Source organism: Mustela nivalis (genome assembly GCF_964662115.1).
Source record: "Mustela nivalis genome assembly, chromosome: 2".
Lineage (NCBI taxonomy): Eukaryota > Metazoa > Chordata > Mammalia > Carnivora > Mustelidae > Mustela > Mustela nivalis.
In genome coordinates this window covers 181,031,341-181,056,188 of record NC_139021.1, presented here as the reverse complement: position 1 = coordinate 181,056,188, position 24,848 = coordinate 181,031,341, and the positions used below count along the sequence as shown (strand labels likewise).

At 49.4% G+C, this 24,848-nt stretch overlaps 3 protein-coding genes across 13 annotated transcripts in view; 2 read left to right on the top strand and 1 right to left on the bottom strand.

Moving 5' to 3' along the window:
* The window catches only part of DHX32 (DEAH-box helicase 32 (putative)), a 56,619-nt gene extending 55,395 nt beyond the window's left edge, over window positions 1–1,224 (top strand). For both annotated transcript variants that reach the window (XM_082721246.1, XM_082721245.1), the window contains exon 12: window positions 439–1,224. In XM_082721246.1, coding sequence (XP_082577372.1) covers window positions 439–610 — 172 coding nt within the window. In that variant the 3' untranslated portion in view covers window positions 611–1,224. The remainder of the gene's footprint in view (window positions 1–438) is intronic.
* On the bottom strand, window positions 773–14,569 carry BCCIP (BRCA2 and CDKN1A interacting protein; the record flags this gene model as incomplete). Its single annotated transcript, XM_082721250.1, has 7 exons — window positions 773–1,222; window positions 2,676–2,850; window positions 4,353–4,540; window positions 5,633–5,722; window positions 9,982–10,062; window positions 10,718–10,792; window positions 14,402–14,569. The coding sequence occupies 7 exons, from the start codon at window positions 14,567–14,569 to the stop codon at window positions 1,052–1,054; spliced, it is 948 nt and encodes a 315-aa protein (XP_082577376.1). The 3' UTR covers window positions 773–1,051.
* A 62-nt stretch (window positions 14,570–14,631) lies between these two features.
* UROS (uroporphyrinogen III synthase) overlaps window positions 14,632–24,848 on the top strand; it is a 34,720-nt gene continuing 24,503 nt past the window's right edge. For 2 of the 10 annotated variants that reach the window (XM_082721256.1, XM_082721255.1), the window contains exons 1-3: window positions 14,639–14,742; window positions 24,283–24,371; window positions 24,559–24,642. In XM_082721256.1, the coding sequence (XP_082577382.1) occupies window positions 24,309–24,371; window positions 24,559–24,642 (147 nt within the window). In that variant the 5' untranslated portion in view covers window positions 14,639–14,742; window positions 24,283–24,308. Of the gene's footprint in view, window positions 15,121–23,990; window positions 24,372–24,558; window positions 24,643–24,848 lie in introns of those variants that run through there. The other 8 variants (XM_082721259.1, XM_082721257.1, XM_082721260.1 and 5 more) reach the window with 8 other exon arrangements.

Sequence of the window (24,848 nt, the reverse complement as noted above, 5' to 3'; positions counted from 1 at the left end):
CTGCAGGTGTGGGTCCCCTGCACGTGCACTCCTGCCTGGACAGTGATGTTCAGGGCAGGAACCGAAAGTAAACAGAAGGTGGACGGGGAGTGGTTTTTGTTAATAAGACACAGAGGCAAAGACACCCCCCTCTTACCCACCCAAAGCTCTCGGGAACACCTGATTGGCCTTTCCTGTGTTGTGCTGGGCATCACCCACTGTGTGGCATAACACGAGAGAAGCCAACATATTCTAGAAATGCAGTTGGATTAGTTCCATAAAAACCACATGAAAAAACCACAGGAAGTATTTATTCCGCAAAGGCAGACGGAGACAGAAGAGTTCAAATTAAACACCAGGTCTACAATGAGATTCTTTCGGGGTGGAAGTTCCCACATGTAATGTTTGTAGCTCTCCCCAAAAAAGAAAAAAAAAATCTCACCTTTATGTTTTCAACAGATTTATGCAGCTGGCACCACCGTACTATTTCAGCAACTTGCCTCCTAGTGAAAGTAAGGATATTCTCCACCAAGTAATGGATCACCTTTCCTCTCTTTCAACAATGAAAAAGGACCAGAAAATGTGTGAAAAGTGCCCTGAGACTACTGAGCCGAGATGCACCGTCCAGTGACTCTTCAGAACCTTCCACGGAAAGCAAGATGTGCAATAAGTCCCGCCCCTGCCCTCCCCCAGCTGGCCTGAACGTCGTTTCACCAGTGAGGTGCAGACATTCAACTTGAAAAAGGACAGCACACCCCACACGAGTCTTGAAAAAGTAACACTTTGTATATTATTTAAAAATAAAAAATAGAAGTTTTTATTGAGTTCTTTAAATTACGACTCCACGTTTTCCTTCTTACTGGAAAATCTTTTAATCCACCAATCATAATTTGACCAAATTTTTTTAAAAGCTATTTTGTAAATGTGTCACAGACACAAGTGACAGACCCCTACTTTTTTGTAGAGGACCTTACTCTGAATAAAGTCTGGGTTTTTTTTTCAGTAAATCTGAGCTGTTTTCTGGTAATTTTACAAACGCAAAACCACCCCATTACTGTCCATGGGAAATGGGTCAGAGAGAGAGATGCTCCTTCAGTTTATCCATGATTTCATTCATCCTGTCACCTGGAATCAACATCACGGTTCGCAAGGGCTTCATCGAGACGTCATCAAAGGACCACCTGCCTCCCAGACGAGTGTCACACTCTTCCTGCACTGAGTAGTTAAACTTCAGGACTGCTTTCTGAACCAAAGATGTAAGTTAAAAATTCAGACATCCTCAAGGCAAAACTTATTTACACAGCAGCCAGGAATACTATTTGACATGTTTAAGAATGACCGTGAACAACAACGAAAATAATAGTGAAAGAAGCAAACATGGAATGAAATAAGCTCAAACAGGATACGCAGGTAGAAGTTACAAAATGCTTACCAGATTTCTAACCTACAGAAGCATGGAGAGCACTGTCCCAGTCCTAAGAGGTGAACAGCAGCTAAGTGACATATGCTACTACCATTTCTAAGCGTTTATAATTCTGAAGTCCCTCATATTCCTTCATATTCATTCTCATTTAATTCTCAATCTTTCAACAGAAAAGTCAAATAAAGACTTGCAACATTTGACAGTTAATGAAAAGAATGGTCTTCAAACACGGGTGTTTCCCCATTGTCTGGGCTGCTCCCTTGGAATCAAGCCATGTGAAAACGGGGAGGTGTGCATAACCAGGCCGTCTTAAAAAACCCATCTAGCCTGCCCTGAAACACTCTGAGGGTGCTCAGGCATAAAAATTTAACTTTCACTATTTACTTCCTAAAAAACAAGGGCAGTGCTGAACCTGTGGTACTTCAGTATTTAGTCAAAGGCTTTTTAAAAAGTAGTGATAGATGCAGGCGCCTGGGGGCCTCAGTCGGTTAAGCATCTGCCTGGGCTCAGGTCATGATCTCAGGGTCCTGGGATAGAGCCCATGTGCAGCTCCCTGCTTAGAGAGGAGCCTGTTTCTCCCTCGCCCATGGCAGCTCATCCTGCTTGTGCTTACTCTCCCTCCCTCTCAAAGAAATAAAACCTTAAATTAAAAAAAAAAAAAAACAAGAAGAAAGAAAAGTAGTAACGATATTCTCTAATCCAGGAAAGTCAGTTACCCCTCAGATTTACTTAGCAGGTCAGGGTGAGAAAGCGTATTCTCTGGTATCTGGTTGTCCATCATGGCACAAGCCACCTTTCTGCAAGAAAGTGCCAGGAATCCCACAAGTGGGAGGACATCGATGACCCAGGGCACAGAGAACCATATAAGCCACCACTGGGGAGCAGGGCCTGCCCCAGCTTTCACATTAACCGCCTGCATGACCTCAGATAATGGCTCTCATCTCCCTCAGACTCAAGGTCCCCCATCAGTAAACCAGGACCAACGTCTCCCTCATAGAGTGGTTCTAGAATTATAGATCTTCTAGTGAGCGTGTTGAGTGCCTGATCACCATTCACCGTTCATGGCTTTTCTCCTCCCACGCTCTGCCCTGGGGGCTGGGGGGCCGGGGACGAACCTGCTGGGGAAAGCATCAGCCGCCAGCTGCCGGCAACATGGACACGGCCGCCGTCCTCCGAGCACTCTGCCATACACCGGGGAACAGTCAATCCTGCCTGCTGTCAAGAAAATCCTTGTTTACATTCAAACAAATAGATGAAAACAGGACAGTCTTACCTCATAAAAAAATTCTTCCTCTGCATTGGCAAACATTAATTCCTCTTTCTCTTGGTTATTCCCTTTCTTTCTGGAACTGTTTTTTCCAGCTTCCACAAATGTCTTGCTTATCAGAAGGTAGAAGTAACACTTCCCACATGGCTTGTTAGTTTTGTGTGCCTCTGCTAGTTCTTTCCTACAAAGTAGAACAGAGACGGTCTGCCTGTTGAGCCCGGTGAAACCCATCCACAAACCAGAGCACAGGGGAAACCAGTGAGGCCTCTCCAGGGGAAGGTCTGTTGTCTTGGGCTTGATGGACAGAGATCAGATCTGGACACTTCTAAAGCCATGAGTTTACCTATGTGGTCCCCTGCACTGTGATGGACTATGGCCGTGTTTTACGGACGCAGTGGGATGTATCCCTCAGGCGATGCTGAGCTGTGGACACACAGCAAGTAATCGAAGTCTCACATTTATCAACATCACTGCTCTGCCTCTACAGATATTAAAAATAGGTAAGAATCTGGATTTTTAAAAACAAATGTTTAACAGAGCATCAACCAATGTCATTAGAGCATGTGATGACCAGTCTCCAACCACTAGAGCCCAGAACTATGACGAGTCTTGGCATACTGCAGAAATGGCATGACAGGACAGATTCCCCTAGGTTCTAGAGGAGTCCATGGAGTGGCAACGTAGCCTTTGGAAAACTGTGCATGTCCCTCTGCATCTGGCTAATCAAAGATGTAAAGACTTCAGCTTTCTCTAACAGAAGACCTGAAGAAAGCACATCACCCTCCTGTGAAACCAAATAAACAGGAGCGCCAGTGAATCAGGAAAAGGGAAAAAATGCAAACCGAAGAACGGCAGCTGGGCATCGGGGGAGGGCAGGGTTGAGAGTAAAACTAGAAAGCAACGAACCCATTCAGTGGGAACCCTGAAGGTTCACCTGTCCGTACATGCCCACCACCGGCTAGCGGACGCGCAGCACCACGACTCCGGAGCAAGGGCGTCCACCTGGATTTCCATCCTGCTCTACCCCAAAGCACAGCCCCAGTCCTTAGCTCTTCTTAACAATTAAAATGTAAACCTAAAACCCCTGCATTAAGTAAGTACAACAGGGGCACCTGGGCGGCTCAGTCTGTTGAGCTTCTGACTCTTGGTTTCGGCTCAGGTCATGATCTCAGGGTCATTTTAAAAATACAAAAAAACCCACAAAGAAGTAAAAACAGCAAACCCCAAAACACGAGAGACACAGTATCAGGACTACTGCCTCCTTCGTTACAAAACATCCCAGTGGAATTGAAGAGCTATACCGGTTTGTTACTGGACTAACTGTTCGGCACTGTGTCCCTGTCACAGAAATCTGGCAAGGGGATGACAACTTTAGACCAGTAGGGGGTAAAAAGCCTATATAAACTCATCTGTGTTTATACCCCGCACACCTGGTAAGACTGTTCATACTGTCACAAATCACGAAGGAGCCCGCTGTCAAGGGACATGTCCCCGGGAGGAGGCGGCCTCTGCTCACTGGAGCCACGACGAGGCCGCCAAGACGGCAGGTGGCGCGCTTCCTGCCATCACTGGCTTGAAAGCCCCGCATGGAGCCCCCCACCCCCCGCCGCCCCACCACCCCCACCCACCCCACCCCCGCCCCAGCACAGCCACCGCGCAGAGGCACCCAGCGCAGACTCTTACTGGAGCTGCTGATGCATGGGCAGCGCGATCTGAGGAGGGACATTGATGAACCTCTCGCTGAGGAGCAAGCCCACAGGCTTGGAGGTGTCGTTCAGATGTGCGTCCAGCTGTTCCACCAAGCCCTTCCCACAGCTCTTCTCACAGGAGCTCAGGATCAGCTCTTTAATCTGCTCAGCACACTGGGTGCCCTAGGAAGCCAAGACAAGGTCGCTGTTCGGTACAGGCCACACCAGGAGCAGAAACCAGAGCGCTATCACCTTCTATGGAACCGTGAGGGCAGTCCCCTGCCACCTCCTTTAAAGCCCGCCTGTCCTCCCTGCTGACCGCTCAAGCATCTCTCAGAGTCTCTACACCTGGTTATTTACGGTCCCACGAGCAGTGGTGACAGCGAGACACCACACACAAGAATAGCAATTCCAGTCCGTCTTGTAAAGACAGATGCAAATAACTGGAAAGTTCACAAAAAACCTGAAGGTGAAGTTTGATATGAACTTCTTCTGATGAAAGTAAACAGCTGTTTTCCCCTTTTTATTAAAACTCATCGAGGGACGCCTGGGTGGCTCAGTCCTTAAGCGTCTACCTTCAGGTCAGGTCATGATCCCAGAGTTCTGGGATCAAGTCCCGCATTGGGCTCCCTGCTTCGCGGGAAGCCTGCTTCTCCCTCTTCTACTCCCCCTGCTTGTGTTCCCTCTCTCCCTGTGCCTCTCTCTGTCAAATAAATAAATAAAATCTTTAAAAAAAAAAAAAAAAATTCAGCGAGTCAGTAGAGATGAATGGAAACATGAGTGAAGGTCAGAACTTGCTGCAGGAAGCAACGAAGCCTCACGATGAAAGGGAAGAGCCGCAGGCCGGCAGAGCCACCAGCTCTGGGGCTGATACCAACACAAGGACCCCAGTTCTGGATGGTTCTCTACACCCCAGGGAGCCAGGACTTTCACGACAGAGATCATTCAGCACAAAAACACTCTCATGTTAAAAAAGATTACAGTGGGGCGCCTGAGTGGCTCAGGCAATGAAGTGTCTGCCTTTGGCTCGGGTCATGATCTCGGGGTCCTGGCATCGAGCCCCCTGTCAGGCTTCCTGCTCAGCAGGGAGTCAGCTTCACCCTCTCCTTCTCTTAAATAAAATCCTAAAAACAAGATTACCGTAAGGCTTCACAAAAGCACACATCCTTGTTGTTGTTAACTTCACGGTCTGATCAACAGCACCACTACCATGCACTGAACAGAAGTGACTGGGGTCTGAGGCACAGGTACTCAGATGCCACCAGTGAAACCAACCTTTCTTTCGGTTAGATTTAAAAGACTTATGAATCCAAAAATCTCCTCTTCATCCACATCGCCATCGCTGTCTTCTGAAACATCCGTTTGCTATTTCAGAAAGAAAAAGAATGAAAACCGTCTGTCTGGTTGGGAGGAAGCAGAACACCAACTCACACTGCAGTTTTCAGACACTTTCCGTGGCTGCCATCGCCTCAGGGAAGCAGCGCACAGAGGACCGTGGGCCTTGACCCCACCGGCTCACCTCTCTCGGCTCTGCTCCCCCTTTCTACATGCAGGTGACTGCTTCCTGCTCCAAATTTTCTTTATGCTGGATTCTCAATATATTACCAAAGCAGATGGGATAAAACCTCTTGAGATCAACCACTCCTGCCTTCTAAGTGACCTGGCGCAGGCCAGCCCCGCTCGGTCCTCCGGGGGGCCTTCCACCCACATGCCCCCAGAGCGCAGACCAGTCCTGAGCAGCGGGGAGAACGAACAACGCTTGAGCACCACTTCCTCCGACCACGCGAACGGAAGAGGAAAAGAGGGCAAGAACGGGAATGAAATAGGAGCAGAGAACTAAAAATGAAATGCTGGGCTCCAACGTGAACTTGCAGACTCTACTGACAGCCCCTGCCCTGGGCCTTCCCGCTCCTTCCACCTCTTCCTCCACGTGGCCTGCCCAGGCTGGTTCGGGCTGGGCATTCTCACTGTGTCCCCAGCACCTGGGACGGCAGGGACCCACAAGTGTCCCGAGTGTGTCCCTGACACTCTCCCGCAAGAGGGGACTGACACGAGCTCTCGCTGCAGCACCACTGGCTCCCAGCCGGACAGCGGAAGGAGCAGGGGCGCTCTAGGCGGCTCTGGGCGGCTCTGGGTGGCCAGGATGTCAGGCCGGTGGCTGAAGGGGCCTGGCCTCACCGGAGAGACCTGGGGAAGTGGCTCCTGGATGTAAGGCAGCACAGCCACTGACAGGGGATTGGGCCAAGGGGCTGCCAGGCTCAACATGTCTGCTGAGCCAGGCCATTCAAGACCACCAGTTTCTTCCTGCGGAACAAGGAAGGGCGGTGGCCGAGGAATGGAACTGTGTGCCAAAACGAGAGCCGCTGCAAACGCCAGAAGCAAGAGGAGGCCCGGACAGAGCAGGACAGTAATGCGGCAGGACACAAACGTGACGCGTGAGAGCGCCAGGGCGTCTCTGCTCAGAAGGAGATGGAGAGAACACGTCCACCAGCCCCTGTCCCTCAAGAGCAAACGGGAGACAGACGTCCTGCACCTCACAGGTCTCCCACCTACTGTAGCAAAATACGCGCAGCACCGAAAGAGCGCCAGGGGAGGAAAAGGGACCCCGGGTGCTGAATCCTAAGCAATCCCCCAAACTGGGGCACCGGGCTGGCTCAGCCGGAGGGGAACGCGACTCTTGATCTCAAGGTTGTGAGTTGGTTGGGCAGAGAGCTTAGTTAAGAAAACAAAGAAAGAAAAGAAACCCCCCAAATGGTCACTGGGCTCACAAGCAGTGAGCATCCCCCAGGGCATGCTCCCCCGTCCTCCTTAACCAGTGACCAACCCTCAAAGCAACACCGCAGGCGGCTGCCTCTCCGAGGAGTCGGGGTCACAGTCCCAGCAGCCTCACCCATGACCACCTGCCCGGCAGCAAGAGCCCCGCCCGTGTGACCCGTTCACCGCCCCCTGCCACACCCTTCCCACACCCCCTCCCACACCCCTCCCATCCCTCCAGCCTCTTGGTTCAACACAGTTCCAGGGACTTCAGGCCTGAGCGACTGCACCTCCCACCCCACCCCGGAATCTCGCTCTACACAACCCACAGGTGCAGTTCGGGGCCTCCCCCTGCCCTTCCCCTCCACAGCCCCAGGATCCGCCTTCTCTGCAAGAGTCCCAGAGGCTCTGGTGGAAGTTCTGGGGAGTCTCTCTCCTACGTACAGAGTCTCCGTGGCTGGGACCTCTGTGGAAGCCAAAAGCCGTAACTGTCACGGTGAAGTTATTTGTGTCATCCTCCCAGTGAAGACCGAATCCCCCCGCTGACAGCAAAGCTCGTCCAAGAATAAAAGTGACAGTTTCTTACTGGACGGTCTTAGGACACGATTAGAAGGTGGAAGAGAGGGCACCTGGGTGGCTCAGTGGGTTAAAGCCTCTGCCTTCAGCTCGGGTCATGATCCCAGAGTCCTGGGATCGAGGCCCATATTGGGTTCTCTGCTCAGCAGGGAGCCTGCTTCCTCCTCTCTCTCTCTGCCTGCCTCTCTGCCTGCTTGTGATCTCTGTCAAATAAATAAATAAATTCTTTAAAAAAAAAAAAAAAGGTGGAGGAGGGTCAGTCACGACTCCTCCACACTGAGGAGGCACCTAGGACGGAAAACTGAAGCCAGCCATGTCACACCATTCTCACTCAGGCTGTCAGTGACAGAGGGATCGCGACCCCGGGGCTATGTAGCTGCTCTCCACGCTGCCCAGGACTCACCCTGCAGCTCTCCTGGAGCCCGGGGCACCGTGGGGAGGTCTCAGGGTACTTATCTAAGATGGGGCCTCCTTAGGGAAAATCAGAACAAGCCTCCCCGCATTCTGGTCAGGGCATGCGTTAGCCTCCCTGGGGCCCAGAGCACAGAGCCCACAGGAGGTCCCGGCACGAGCACGAACAAGATGGAGTCAGTGTGGTCAGCATGCCTACAGACACCATCAGCTGGAGAGGACACGTGTTTGGTGAAAAGGGGCCTGCTTCTCCCATGCTCTAATAAAAGCTACTGGCGGTGCTACTCCCTTCACTCTGACATTTCACGCCATGAAGTTTAGCAACAGGGATACTAATGACCCTATCCAACAGTTCCAGAACCTCAAGGGAGTACTGGTGGGAAGAGCCAGATCGGGGTGTTGAGGAGAGGAGGCAGAGGCTGCGAATGCCAACTTTCTCGAGACTTGCGGCTCTGACAACAAAGGAGGTGGCTCAAGGTGCGGTGGTGAGCGCGAGCTTCAGACTGAAGGGCCGCTGCTTTTGCACCCTGACGCACAGTGCGGGGCCGGGGCAGGCCGGGAGGAGACCAAGCGTGGGTGCTGTCCCTCCAGCACTCACCATGCCCCGAGGCTCGGAGCGCCCTGCGCTCAGCAACTCCTGCTGCTTCCGAACCCCGGCCACCGCACGAACAGGGACCAGAACCACCCTTGTTTCCAGAGGTGGATGCGGAAATGGACCAAGGTCACTGTGGCAGATTCTATTTTCCACAGACGGCCGCTCCAGCTCCAGCTCCACGCTCTGACAAAGAACTCCGTCCCTCCTCCCTCCGAGGGGTGGGGTCCGTCCCTCTCCCCTCGAGCCTGTGCAGACCTTCATGTCTGATTACGAAGACAGCGGAAATACAATGCTGTACACTTGTGCCTGGTTCTTTGGGGCTGCTTGCTCCTGGAACCCAGCCATTGTGTCGAGGGGCCCGCCCCGCGGAGGAACAGACACCGCTGGCGCCCAGTCCCTGCGGGGCTCCCCGTGGACAGCCAGCACCAACCTGCTGGTCACGTGAGTAAGCCATCTTGAAAGTGAATCCTCTGGCCCCCCACTGACCCTCTCTAGCTAACGTGACATGGAGCAGGCAGGAGTTGCCCTCACTGAGCGGTGTCCAAAAAACCCAAAGAAGGGACCATTGCTATCCTAGGACACTAAACCGAGGGCAGGAGGCCCAGAGAGAAAACCAACAGCATCATCAGGAGCAGCAGGGGCAGGACTCACCCTCCTGCTGTGCCTCTGGTGCTTAATGCCACTTCCTCCCAGGTCACCCCTGCCCCCAGCATGGCCACCAGCATGGCCCCCAGTAGCCCCTAACATGGCTCCTTTGCAGACTCCACCATTGACTTACTTCCCCAAGTAACGGGGGACACTGCTATCAGCAGTGTCCGACCCCACCGTCCCTGGGTAAACCATCCATCCGCTGAGATGGCCCAAATCCAGCCGCTCGCTGCCCCCACCTCCCCGGTATGTATCACCTACTAATCAAACTCAACAAGTGCACACCCAAACCCACGCTGCTTCCTGACCCCTCATCCTCCATGTTTGCTATCTTGGTTGTAGGAGCCAGACACGTGGGAGCCACCCTTGACTCCTTTCCCCTCAGTCAGACCAGTCACTCACTACGCCCCATCATACCTCATCTCCCAAATAGCTCCCTTCTCTTGCTATCCATTGCCAGCCCCAGGATTCCTACACTCAGTAATCTTGGAAATTACTGGAATGGCTTTCCAACCAGTCTCCCTTCCTCCAGTGACACCTCTTTCCAGTTTGAGCTCCTGGCCTACCAGCTAAACATCAGGAGGATCTTAACAGGACAAAAAAATAATTTAATCAGAACAAACATAACTGTCCCGCTTACCTTTATCACACTCCCAATGTGATTCTGTTGAATTAAGAGATCCGTTAGTTCTGACGTGTTCACAGGAGCCTTCAGGAAAAGCTAAGAGGAGGGAAAATAAAACTTATTTTAAATGAAAATCAAATCATAATTTTTAATAAAACTTCTAATATCCATACTCAAACAACAAAATATCAATGATGAAAAAGACACCTCAAAAGAGCGATCCCAGGAGGAAAAGAAAAGCCCAGAAAAATCGAAGCTCAAGGAAATCAAACTGAAGGGACAGTCAGGGGTAAGACAGGACGTGTGGGGGAGGGGAGGAGAAGGACGGACAAAAGGCCAAAGAATGTGGTGCCTGGACACTGGAAGCTCTGAAGGGTAAGACCAAAGCCACCCTACAGGGGTGAGGACTGTGTAGAAGCAGCAAGCCCGATTCCGCAGGACCAGCTGGTGCACTCAGCGATAGGATTCTCCGGCCCCACAAAGCTGAGATAGGAGTGAAAACCAGTGGAGTAGGTCAAATAATTAGCACATGAAAAGGAAGGTATTTTAGGACACAGGGCACTTATTAACATATGAATTGGAGGCTCAACCGGGGTGTTAGCGGGAGAAGAAAAGAGAAACTGTCCTTCCTTCTCTGCAGGGTAGAGGGAATAAGAATGGGAATTCTAAAATAAAGGAGGAAATCTGACCTAGCTTGTGTGGAATGGCCTGGATTTTCTAAGAGATTTGTGCAGAGGGGTAAAGACCATACCTGCTGTAGTAACTTCTTAATTCCGTCATAATCCTTATCGGAGATGGAATAAGCTTCAAACTCAACATTCACTTCCTGTAAATAATGATGAGGGAAACAAAGGCAGACAAAAATTATTAACTTTCCTTACTTCCTACAGCCCACTAACAAGTCCTTGAAACAGGCAGAGTGACATCCCTCTAGGGACTCAACTGCCTTAATACTTTGCTAAGAGCAACAGGCAATCTTAGCCCAAACCCCAGAATCCTGTAAATCTACTTTATCATATAAAAATTCCTTCCGAAACTTTATCTCTACCCTCCCTCTCCAAGATACACGTTGGCAATCGCATATGACCCACAGATATACATCTGAAGGGTATTGTGACTCAGGTTTTATTAGACGGCAATAAATGGCCTTTTCCCAACAACAGTTAGCCCCTGCAAGGTCCTGGAAACCTTGCTTCCAAAATTCCTGAGAGACTCAGTATATCCCTAACCCCCTCCCAACTTGAAAGTATATAATGTGCCACTCCTCAGGACCAGCGCTGCTCTTTCTGCCCACAGGTCCTTGTCCTTCTGCTTCAATAAAACCACCTTTTTGCACCAAAGAAGCTGTTGGCATTTTCTATTCTCTGCTTTATGGAGAAGAAACAGAAAAACAACCAAGTATTTTGAATGGAACAAAGAGCAATAAAGCAGAGAAAAAATATGTAAAGATGTCTCAGGTTCTCCACAGCATTCTAGGCTCAAGGTCCCAGCCCCTTCCTGCCCTGGGAGGTCCAAGGTACCCTTGCATCCTTACCTCCAACTCCCCATCTTCTGAAGCTCCCTTCCAAGGGTCACTGTTACACACAAGAAAGAGTCCTAACCACATGGCCACAAGAACTTAACATGCCTAGTGCTTTTCTTCTCATCGTTTCAATACTCTGACCTATTTCTTAAAGTTCTCCTATCTACTTTCTATCCCCTTTCTGCCTGTTGCCGCAAAGCCAATCACCCTGTTTCTAAATCAGACTTCACACACACACACACACACATACACACACACACACACACGCATGCATTTCCTTCCTTATATACATAGCATCCCTAAGGCAGATTTTGAATTTCAACTATAATTCTCATAGATTCATTGATCGCGGTAATGAGCTGTGGGTGAGTGAACATCTCAGAAACTAAAAGCCCCATTCGAATAAATAATCAGGGTCCACCGAGTGTAGGGAACGGCCCTGAAAGCCCTAAGAATTTCTTCAGTCAAAAAAGTAATACATTTAACCGGTAAACACTACAAGAGACCAGAGATTACAGGTTGGTAGTCTTATTACCCACCCCCCAACTCCTCCTCTTCAGAGGTTACTATCAGTAGTTAAGTTAATCTTTCAAGGGGTTTTCGACATATAATCAAATTTATTTCCTGTTTTTTTCCCCTACAGAGACTACACTATACAGACTGTCTTCACTTAACCTGCTGTGTATCCTGTCTTAAATGGTGATAACTCTTAACTTCAGAAGGTTGATGTAAATATTAAACGACTTGGGGCGCCTGGGTGGCTCAGTGGGTTAGTCTGCTGCCTTCGGCTCAGGTCATGATCTCAGTGTCCTGGGATCGAGCCCCGCATCGGGCTCTCTGCTGAGCAGGGAGCCTGCTTCCTCCTCTCTCTCTGCCTGCCTCTCTGCCTGCTTGTGATCTTTCTCTGTCAAATAAGTAAAATCTTTTTAAAAATTAATTAATTAATTGAATGAGTTAATACAATGTGCACAAAGCTGGGAACATTATTGTTAAGACTGAAGAATAAATTCTTTCCATTCAATTACTGTATCAGGAGATGTGCACATTTTTATTTTTGACAATTACTGTCAAATTGCCCTCCGAAGACATTGCAAATTATACTCCCACCAACAGTACACATGCCTGTTTTCTTACACTACAGTCAATGACCATTCTCACACTATTTTTAAAAAATTTTTTATTTATTTGAGAGAGAGAGAGAGAACAAGTAGGCAGAGCAGCAAAGGGAGAGGGAGGCCAAGAAGCAGGCTCTCTGATTAGCAGGGAGCCCGATGCAGGGCTTGATCCCAGAGTCCTGGGATCATGACCTGAGCTGAAGGTAGACAGCCAACTGAGCCACCCAGATGCCCCCTCACACTAATTTTTAATCACTGGAGTGGGACAGACTATCCATGTCAACGAAAACTCTGATTTCTGTAATCCAAAATTAGCAAAAGAGCCCATTAAAGTTCTAAGTGAAAAAAGGTGAGATCACATTCAAGGTAAGGGGCCAAAGTCAAGAGCTGATTTCTAAGGGAAAGTTCTGTTCAAAAGATTTACCATATACCCACGCCAGTCTGAGCCCTAAGCCTGAATCATGTTTATAACGGATTTGACTTCCCCTCAGTTTCTCTTGCTTATTCTGTTGTGGCCACATTAGCTACCTTTCTGTCCATCAACCAGGAGGTCTTTGGATTTTCTTATAAATAAAATGAAAAGTCAATGGACTGTTCTGAACAGGGAAAAGAGAACAGACCTACATTTTAAAAAAGATCTCTCTGGAGGCACCTGGCTGGCTCAGTAGGAAAAGCACGTGACTCCTGTTTGTGCATTTGAGCCCCACACTGGCCTTAGAGATTACTAAAAAATAAACTTCAAAGTACGGTATTTAGCATTCCTGATATCGTATAATAAAATGAAATAAAAAGATCTCTCTGGCTGCGGTGTGTAGAGATGGTACAGGAACAAGAATGGATGAGAGCAAGCCACTTTAAGTGACTACAGGAGTCCAGCCAAGTTACGATGGAAGCAGGTACTGAGTCTGTTGGAGAATCCATGATGAAAAGTGTCTGGGTACGAAGGTAGAGCTAACAGATTTATTGACAGACTGTGGGATATAAGATGCAAAAAGGGAGGAATTAAAGTTAGTTACCGGGTTTGTGGTTTGAGCAACTTAGCGAATACGGGAACCATTTACAGAAATGGCAAAGATTAGGAGCTGGAGCATGAGTTGCAAATTCTGCTTTGAACCCATGAAGGTACCTACTGGGCACACAGTGCTCTGAAGGATCATTCAGTCCTGATAATTCATTCAACAAATATTAAGCACCTGTAAGGCCAAGCAGTATGGTAGGAGATATGCTGGAAAAAAGGATCCCGGTTTTCTAAGAACCCATCTCCAGGGTCGGTGCGTGGGGCTGGGGCTGGGGCAGTTGCCGGGAGGCAGAAGATACAGCTGAGCCGGGCTCTCGGAAGGACGGGAAAACACGCAGCATCGATGAGGAGCACCGGGGAGACTCTCGACAAGGCGGACCGAGGCGGCCTTCGCACAACGGAAAGAGGGCCGCGGAGAGTGAGGCAGCAACAAGCACCTGGCTGCAGGCTGGGCTGAGACTAAACTGCAGCCCTTGTTGTACGGATCTGGGGCTTTTACAAAAAGCCACCGAGAAAAGCGCAGCGGCGGGCGTTCCCGGAGGGGTGGGAGGGGCCGAACCCGCGGGGTAGGACTTGTGAAAACAGTGGTAAGAACTCCAGTGGCTGCAATGTGTGAGGCTCAGGTGGAACCCGAGCAGGGCACTCTTATCATCCCAGTTTCTGCTCAGACCCCGAGGTACCGGCAGTCTCTCCTCCGAGCAGCCCACTCACCACACGGCTCTGGCCGCCAGAAACTTTTCTCCCAGACATAAACGAAACTGGGGTCGCGTGTTTTCTCACCTCGTGGATGCTCTCGTCGTCTTCATCCTCTTCTTCGTCACTGTCTTCATCGTCTTCGTCCTCATCCTCCACTTCATCTTCCTCTTCTTCCTCGCCGCGGTGGACCGGGACGCCTGGGGCTTGCGGAAGCCTACTTCCCACCGCACGCCGCTTGGGCCTGGACGCCATGTTGCCGGCCTCACTGCGCCTGCGCAACTGCCACGAGCCCGCCCTTCCGGACACGCCCACACAAGCCGCGGCGGGTGTCAGACGACGGACTGCCTCGCCGCTGAGTCGGCGTCAGTCCAGGGCCCCTGATGGATTCCACGGCCGTGATGCCTAAGAGTCAAGTCAAGTTTCGGGTCCCATTTGCCATTTTCTTCCCCCCTCTCCATCCTCCCTGATTCCTACCAACGCTCCCGCTCCCCTTCGCTCAGTGGTTCGATCCATCTGGGCCCGCCCTCCCCGGGCCTGGCTGTCTGCGCATGCGCGCGCTCCAGCTGTGAGCCGCTCGGCTTCGGGGGACCCCTGGTCTCCCGCCTGAGGCCGCTTGGCTGCGCGTTGGCTGTCTCCATGGCAGCAGAGACCACGTGGTGAGGGGGCCGCCCACCCGGTTCCTCTGTCCGGTCGAGGCACTGCGGATTCATCTGCACCGCGAGGTACCGCCCCCGATCGGGCGCCCCCCGAGTGCTGGGAACTGGCCCAGCGCGTACCCTTTCTGGCCCCCGCAGCCCGGCGAGGTAGGTGTCGCCGCTCACGGGCCGACGATGACACTGAGCCCCGCGGACGCGCAAGGCTAGCCTGTGGCGCCAGCCAGAGCGTGACGAGTGGGGAGCGGAACCCCGAGGCCGCTGCTGGTCAGGGCGGGGGCCGTGGCCACGGGGCAGCGACCGAACGCGGATGGCAGGTCGTCAGGCTCGCGCAGGAGCCTGCAAGGCCGGGCTTGGGTCCCCCAGCGCCGTCGGTAGCGTGGTCTAGTCCGCGGTTGAATGAATCTCACCGAAGCCCTGCCCCCAACCGACGCTCTTTAAGCTCATTTCTTGACAAACTTTAAGATAGGCAATAACCTTAAATGCTTCAGGTCCATTGGGGGGAAATCGGAACTACGGAGCAGAGCCTTCTTTGTTTGAGAGAACAGAGTGGAGGGGACTGTGGTCAGATAGACAGTGTAGCAGCCAGTTGTGGCTGCAGCAGCCAGTTGTGGCGGAGGGGACTTGCTGTCCCAGTGCCGTCAGGTCTTTATACTTCAAGAGAACCTGGAGTTCGACAAGATCGATCCCGATTTGTAACACTTGTGCCAAATAAAACTTAGTCCCCAGTCAGGTTTATCTCACGGGCTACCAGTGTGCAGCTAGTCATTGTAAAGGCTATTTGGAAGGAAAGTCCTTAATTAGAAGAAATCAGGTATCTGAGAAGGAGGCCTATGGTTTTTTTTTTTTTTTTTTTTTCCTCTGTAAAATTAGAAAAGTGGGTTGGATACCTCTAATTCTAAATATGGAAGGAGCTGCACCTTGTAGTGAGGGGGCTGCTGCCCAGAGGTTTAAGCAGAAGCCTGAAAAGCTCAGTGATCCTTCAGCAGTAGGAAGTGTAGTCAGGATAAGGTGAGGGTCCCTGGAGCCCCATGATTGTGTTCTGTGGTTTCATCGTTCCTTAGAGTCTCTGCTACCAGGCCACAGCCTGGATATTGATAGACATGCATATCAGGGATTCACTTCTGATGGGATAACTTAAAATGCCCCCTTTCCATCCACATACACAACTACGTAAAAACATTTTTCTGAAATGTACGAGACAGGAAGCTGTTAAAAATAAATAAATAAATAAAAAGAGATACCATAAGGCTAAAATTAAAAAAAGACTCAAAGGCACAGAGCCAGCCTATCAACAGAGTTGCACTCGGACATCATGGATAATCTTTTCCGTTTCTTTTACTACTTTCTTGTAGTAAAACAAACATAACAAAATTTATCATATTAATCATTTCTAAACATACAGTTTACTGGCATCAAGGATATTGGCTTTGTTATGCAACAACCATCACCCATTCCCAGACCTTCTTCATCTTGCAAAACTAGAACTCTGTCAAACAATAACTCCCGTTTCCTCCTTGCCCGGTCCCTGGAAACCATGATTCTGTTCTCCGTCTCTATGAATTTGACTACTTTAGGGGAATCTTGTAGTATTTTTTCTGTGATTGCTTATTTCACTTAGCATAAACTGCTCATGGTTCATCCATGTTGTAGCATGTGTCAGAATTTACTTTTTAAGGCTGAATGATATTCCATTATACATATATATATCTCATTTTGTCTATCCATTCGTCCATTGGTGGGTACTTGGGTTGCTTCTACTTTTTGACTATTGTGAATAACACTGCTGTGAACTTGGATGTACAAATACCTGATTAAGTTTCTGCTTTTACATTTTTGGGTGTGTATACCCAGAAGTGGAACTGCTGGATCATACGGTAATTCTTTCTGTGTTTGCTGTTTTTTGAAGGACTGTACTTTTTTGTAGTTTGCAAATTTTCCAGGGAACATGTATTGCGTTGAGAAAAGATCAAGGGAAAAACCTCACTTTGTGTCCTCAGATTAGCTCCCAGTGTGGAGCCAATGGTCAGAGTGTGAAGTAGCATAGAATGTCTTACAGGAATTCAGAAGTGGTGTGAGTGCTTAGGGAATGGGCACGGGCTTCAGACTGGGATTAAATCCTACCCCTGCCACTCAGTGTGCTGTGTGAACTTGGGCACATCGGAGTTTTGGTTTCCACTTCTGTGGAAGAAGGATAATAATACCTACCCTTTCTGGTTTAAAAGAGGATTGAGATCCTGCAACGTAAAGTGCTTAGCCCCATAAATTGCTCAGAGTAAATGCTCACTAAAAGGGCAGCTCTTGGAACCCCTGGATGGCTCAGTTGGTTAAGCATCTGCCTTTGGCTCAGGTCATGATCACAGAGTCCTAGGATCAAGTTCCTCACTGGGCTGCTTGCTAAGTGGGGAGCCTGCTTCTCGCTCTGCTATTCCCCCTGCCTGTGCTTTTTCTCCCTCCCTCCCTCTCTAATAAACAAATAAAACCTTAAAAAAGGGGGGGGGGAAGCAGTGGTTGTTACTGCTGGAAGAGCAACAGGACTTTCTGCATGAAGTTATGGTTATCTTGTGTCCCTCCCAAATTCCTTAGGTCGAAGCCGTAATCCCCGATGGGACTTTATTTGGATATAGAGCCTTTGAAGAGGCAATGAAGGGTCATGCCTGACTGGCTGAGCATGACTTTAATTCAGGGTCATCAGTTTAAGCCTCATGTTGGGCATGGTACCTGCTGGGGTGGGGGGGGGGGAGGTAAAAGGAAGAAGGAGAAAAAAGAGGTCATAAAGATTAAATGAGGTCATGAGAGGTCCAGCCCTACGAATCTACCCATTAGGTGGAGCCCTAATCCTAATCTTGGAAGACAAGGAAGACACCAGCACCCTCCTTCTGCACACACACAGAGGAGAGGCCTCGTGAGCAGGCACCGAGACCACAGCAGGCCGGAAGCCAACAAGACAGCTCTCACCAGGAACCAACCGTGAGGGAACCTTGGTTTTTGGACTTCCAGGCCCCAGCACAAAAGAAATCAAGTCTACTGTGAAAGCCCCCAGTCTGTGGAATTCTGTTATGGCGTGACTAAGGCTCACCCCAGTCTGTGTTCCTTTTCCTTTGCTAGGGTCTCCTCTGCTCTCTGCCCACACTGGATCTGGCATCGCATGGGTGCTGTAGGGCTCTGTCCTTGTTTTCTCACCGTGGTCTCACCAGGTCCTTAGACCTCAGATACCCTGTATACACTGACAACTCCCAGATCTTTGTCTTCTGACCTGACTCCCCACGGAGCCCGAATTGCCTACCCAGTTTCTTCATTTGGACATTTAATGCTGGTACTCTCCAACTTTTTTAACATTACAGCATACCAAGAAAATGCTAATACTTATTAGACAGCACATTGGAAGAAACAGATGACCTGTGCAGTTTGCAGGGAAAGGCAGCCAGCCCCGGCCGGGGTGGGCGTGGGACGAGTGCACTGTGGTTCTAGGAACCTGGGCCCTACCAGGGGCCGCAAGGGCTGAGGGGATCAAGCCTGCAGACATGCCTAGAACTCATTCACAGTGCACAAATGGGCTAGGGCACCTTGGTGGGGAATAGGCGTCCTCAAACATAATATGGTCCCAAGTGAATTTTTGTCCCATCCATTCCCATCTCCTAACAGAGCTGCCATTCTCCCCATGGTTCAGGTTCGAAACCTGGCTCCTCTTTCCACTACCTTGCATCTAGCCGAAGCAGATGCTATTGGCTCCGCCTTCAAAACACATCCAAGTACACTCCTCCCCACTTCGCCTGCCTAGCACACACCTGTACCCGCTCTCACCTAGACTGTTCTTTTCCATATTTTATTTATTTATTTATTTTTAAGAGAGCATATGAATGGTCAGAGGAAGAGAGAATCTTAAGCAGGCTCCATACTCAGCGCAGGGCCTGACCTGGGACTTGATCTCACAACCCTGACATGATGACCCGAGCCGAAATCGAGTCTGATACTTCAGGGACTGAGCCACGCAGGCGGCCCCCACCTAGTCTGTTCTGAGAGCCTCTCCATTCTTCCTCCTGCCTACTTTGAGTCTTTTCTCCTCACAGCTGCAAGTAACCTTACTGGAATAGAAGTCAGAGCACATCAGCCCTGTGCTTCCCCAGTGGCATCACATCTCACTCAGGATAAACAGCAAAGTCCTTAGCATGGCCGGAGCAGGTCTGGTGCCCAGCTCCGAGCTCCTCTTCTGCCTGGGGATGTTGGAAGAACAAGGCAGAAGGAGCACATCCCCTCTGCATGACGGGGCCACCAGGCAGCCGTGACACAGTTCTCTCCCGTTTCAGCCATTGTTCGCTTGGATCTCTTAGAGCCGCCAAACCACATCCTAACTGTGAGGCAGTGATGTTTACCCCAGCCCCGGAGGCCGAGTAGGAGTTGGCACTAGAAGCTCTGAGGGGGGCAAGCCTGAGGGATGCAGAGAAGTCGGGGGCGGCCGGAGTGCACAGGAGAGAGCGGAGACAAGGGCCTGAAGACGCTGGGCCTTCGCAGGTTGTGTTGGGGACTTTGCTGATCTTAACAGCAAATTTATGTCTCCTGTCCTGTTCTCATGTCTGCTTTCCGCTTTCTCTTTGGGGTAATAGGAGGGAAGTGTGGTGTCACTGAACCAGCACAGGGCTGAGGGGCGGGGATCCGATAGTAGCTTTATTGCGCATGATGTGATCTTCTTTTCTTCCCCCATTAAGTGGGAATAAGCTCTGCCCTATCCAGCCGTAGGTTGCTGAGCGACTGGAAGGACATAGCAATGACCGCTGCCACAGTTACTGAGCACTTACTGTCCGCCAGAGACTGATCTAATGCTTTATTTGCATTAAGTCTACGAGGTTTGTCCTGTTTTAGGGGTGAGGAAGCCGGCCTATGGAGGACAAAACTCATCCAAAGTCCCAGAACTGGTCAGCGGCAGAGGTGGGTGGGGTTCCCACTCAGGCAGTCTGGCTCTGGACACTATTCCTAACCCCCATACGAGGCTGCCTCTCAGAGACTTTGCACACCCCAGTGTTTGGGAAAACAGAAAGGCATGAAGATAAAAAGTATGACTCTGGTGCAAAGGGCTTAGTTCAATAATGCAAACAGTTGAAAGCAAACCCAGTCGACCCACTGCAAATAAAGAAAATGTGTCTTCTGGGTTCTACTTTGTGTTTGTCTTAGGTAATAAGATTGATGGCTTCCTGATAATTACCATTAAGAGGTTCCATGAGATGTGCTGCTGGACTTGGCAGATAAAAATCAGACACCCTTATTCTTTCCTGCCATTGCTCAGAGCACCTCTAATGCAGAATTAAGAAGAATCCTTGCTGGAGACTCTGTGCCCTGCCAGATCCCCGTGTCATCAAGTTCAGTGAGAAAGAAATCACCTGATAAGTCCACAAAGATAATCATGTTCACAAATTACTAATTTTCTTAGTAACTGAAGATTTAAAGTTGATATTGTTTCGAGAATGCTTCTCCCTAATTGACGGGAACCGTTCACTGTACTGTTAGCATATTCAGCCCAGGGCAGAATCCAAAGGCTCAGAGAAAGGTCTGCAGGTGATGGGGGGTGTTGGGGTCGGGGGGTGAGTCCCAAAAGGTTCTGCAGAGCCAAAGAGTCTAGCAAAGACCCAGGGACTAGGTGACGGACACCGCCCTTAGCAGAGGAAATACCCGCCAGGGGAGGACTGGCTCATGGGACAGCCAAGGTGCATGGGTTTGTAACGGCACAGATGTGGGTGACCTCAGCCAGCTGCCCTGCGAGCGAGGAATGACTTCTGTGCCTAGAATCCCTGACTTACATCCAAATGGCTTTCTCCAGTCACAGGAGTTTAGATGGTGGCATTACTGCAGCTTCTCACAGACCAAAGAAAGGCCCAGATATTGCATCCACATCCCAGCCAGCAGGGACGCAGGGGGGAAGGAGTAGGGCCAGGGCACCTCCCTCTCAGGATGGGCCCCACAAAGTGTGCACATCACTCCCACGTAGATCCTGTGGGCCAGAGGCTAGTCCCCTGGCCACATCCAGGCACATGTTTTTATTTTGGGCAACCGTGTGCCTTATTACTAATGAGGGATTCCATTTCTATGAGTGAGAAAGGAAGGGTCGGCATCCGGGGGCTCCCAGCATCCTCGGCCCCCCACTCCAATTCAAGTGAGACTTGCCACTTACGCCTCCAGAGCACCGTGACTTGTTTTCGCGGCACTTATCACACTGACTCTGCCATCACTTTTACTTATTTGTAAAGTGTCTGTTTTACCCTCCCGCCAGTGGGAGGCAGGAATCATATCGTATCCCCAGTGCCTAGGACATAGTAATGGTCTAGAAATACTTGTTAGCTCACAGATAGGATTACACCGAACAAACCCAGAGTGTAGGTGGTATTCGAAGAAGAAAGACATTGTCACCTAGTCCCAGTCGTCAGGCGGTGGGCAGATAATTTCACCATGAATTACACCCCTGTGTCCTGTTAACCCTGTCTTTAGGGTGAGTCCCTGGGCCAGCCCCCTCCTAAGGGCCCCACTGCCGAAGCCAGCCGCCACCACTGCCTGTTCTGCTGGAGGCCTTTCTCAGGCATGAATACCATTGCTGCCAGTCCTGCTTACAGCTGTCCGCGGATTCCCATATCTCACGGTGTCCCAAGTCCACCTGCCTTCCCACCAGAGCCCTGTGTACCCTTCTCTCCCGGGAGCGTACCCAGCCCCTTCCTGACATTTGAACGCTTCTCCTCGCGGCTGTTGTCATTCAGATCTCAACTAAGATGCTGCTTTCTCAGAGTGCTGGCCCTGGACCAGCAACCAGCTATCAGCACCCAGTCATCTCTCCCACATCACCTCCTACCACTTGGTAGACTTGAACTTGTGCCCCACCTCCAATGCATAATGCGGACCTAATCTCCCCAAGACAGATTCCGGATGTCAGTTTCTGAGAACATGTAGAAACACTTGAGAGAGATTGGCTCTTGGAATTTGGAAATACCACTAAATGTATCCTTTGAAATCTTGGGGATACGCATCCCAGAACCTCAAACCATGGTGGGGACATGGTGGGGCTGAGGTCTGCGGCCCGGGACCAAATGCTTCCAACAGCAACTTGCATCCACCTTCTAATCCCCACAATCCTGGCTTGTTTTGTGGGCCTGGAAACATGTATGTATTACCTCATAATGCTAAATTTTACCTGCCACTCAGTGACATACAGATTCCTGGAGCCCCAGAAGGAGCTCTTGGGATTAGTCTGGGTTCAACCAAGGATACAGAGCTCGTGGGGGATATGGATTAGGACCTGCTGCGAGGCACTGCCTGGTGCCACTGCGGGGGCTGCCAGGCGAGTCTGAGACCCCCAGTGCAGGCTGAGTGCAAGCCGCCAAGAAGGGTGGGCCAGCTCGGGCAGCAGAGGAAGCTGTGTCCACAGCTGTAAATTCTTTCCCAGCGAAGCCTTTGTTCTGCTCTTAAAGCCACTGACTGGAGGAGGCCTCCCCAGATTATCTAGAATAATCTCCCTGGCAAAAAGCCACCTGATGATAGGCTTTATCCTATCTCCAAAATGCCTTCACAGCACCACCTACGTTAGCATTTGGGAATAATTGCGGACTTGAGCCTCACCGGTTTGACACCTGCATGTGCCCATCTCAGAAAGGCCGGTTCCTAATTTCTATGTGAGACACATTCCAAGTAATTCCAAGAAATGATAGGAACAGAACTGCCCATTTCTCCAAATCCCCAGTTTCCCTAGCTCACAGCTCGACAGCAGCAGTAATTAGAACTTGATTTCATGATTATTATTTGTTCACCCAGGGCCGGTTGCTTAGATACAAAGCAATTCATTTTGAGCCAGATTTTTCTAAGGCGTCCCGTAGATATTTTAATGCTCCAGAAACCTATTCGGTAATAACTCACAAGTAATGGCTCCCAGAGTTAACCCATTCCTGCTTCACACAATACACGCTGACTATCAACCACTGTGTAATACTCGGTCAGTAACCAGCTGGTGGGCCTAATGCTACTTACAGGATAGTAATCCACATTTCAGGCGGAGTTTATTCTGCAGGTCTCTAGCAACATTTATTTTGAGGCCTTTGGGGTTGTCATATTAAATTCTACCCCCTTGATAAAAAAAAAAAAAGAATGTTTATTGTAAAAAAAATGTATAATACAGAAAGAGGTAAACAAGAAAATAATCACCCTATCCTGCCACCCAGAAGTAGTTATTAGTATTTGGATGCATATTCTCTCATAAATATGCATATATAATATTTATAAAACCATACTATTCATGCATTATACTTCTTTAACTTCACATTTTGTGATTAAATAATCCATGTAACTAAAGTTACTAATATTTTAATAATTTTACATATCTACCTTGGCCTCTCTGTTGGACATTTACTTTGTTCCCACTATAAATACCAGGATACAATCTTGCAACTAGAAGAGGAGTACATCTTGGACACCTAATACACAACATAGTGATTACAGTCAACAGTAGTCTACTACAAACTTCCAAGTTTCTTAGGAGAGTTGATCTTAATTGTTCTCACTGCAAAAAAGAAAACATTATCAGGAGGCGTGGCAGAGGCTTTAGCTGAGCTGCTATGGTAGTAATCAGATTGTAGCAAATAAATGTATCAGATGAACAGCTGATGTGAGCTGAAACTTACACAATGCTGTTATGTCACATATGCCAGGATCCAGGATGAACATCTTTATGTTAGTCTTTGCACACTTTTATGAATATCACCTTAGTACTTATTCTTAGAAGTGAAATCATAAGAAGAAAGAGTATAAAGTATACAAGGCTTTTGAAAGATATCAACAAATTCTTTTCCAGGTTGTTAAAAAACTTCTAAAAGAGATCTCATACTTGGCACCATTTATAAAACATCATTTGAGAAGTAGAAGGATCAATATAACTATTTCCTAAAAAGCTTATTAACTTCTTAGTACATTTATCTTGAGATGGAGTAATTCTTTATTTCTTTAAAATAATTTGTCTATTTGTTAATGATACAACCCCCAAATTTTATCAGTCCTCTTCAGGAGCCTTAAATATGTGGCCAGAACACTGGCTTTCCCTAATGGCTTTCATCTGCCTTTCCAAGTGATATCAAGTGCCAGCATGCTGTCCCTTGGCCTTATCAGTGACAGGGGCTTCAGAAGGAACAAGCCCATTAACGCTAAGTCATTGCGGATGAGGGATAGGTCAGTCATCTCAGCAAGCAGTTGATGACCTTCCTCCTGTGCTCCTGTCCCATCTGACATTGCTTAGGAAGAGTTCCTAAGATCTAATTAAGATCCATCCGTCTCCCTGCTCTGTCCCAGTGCCCTGTAAGGACTGCCAGGCCATAATGAAAGTTCTCTTACTGAAAGATGCCAAGGAGGATGACTGTGGCCAAGATCCGTACATCAGGGTAAGTGCCTGAGGCTCTGGGTCCCACCCAGCACCACACTGTCTTCCTAAGGAAGCTAATGGGGGGGACAGGTGGGGGGTCTGTGAACCCTCTGAGGAGCTGACACAGACTAAGTTGGTCCTGTGACCCTTTTCCTTACTTTCCAAACAACCCTAGCCAACCTGGAACTGTATTCTTGTATTTGCAGGAATTAGGATTATATGGACTCGAAGCCACTCTGATCCCTGTTTTATCATTTGAGTTTTTGTCTCTTCCCAGTTTTTCTGAGAAGGTAAGTTCTGTCGGTGTCTGAGTACCATAATTTCTGAGTCTCTAGACCCCGTGCCAACCCGAGCTGGAAGTATTTCTTCACTGCTCCCTCGTTTTACTACCAGACTTGCAGACAAGGGCAGCGCAGCCTCCCCAGGCTCCAGTGCACGGGGCTATGAGTCTGTCCCTGTGACAGTCCCCAGCTCCTCCAGGAAGCCACCCTGATCT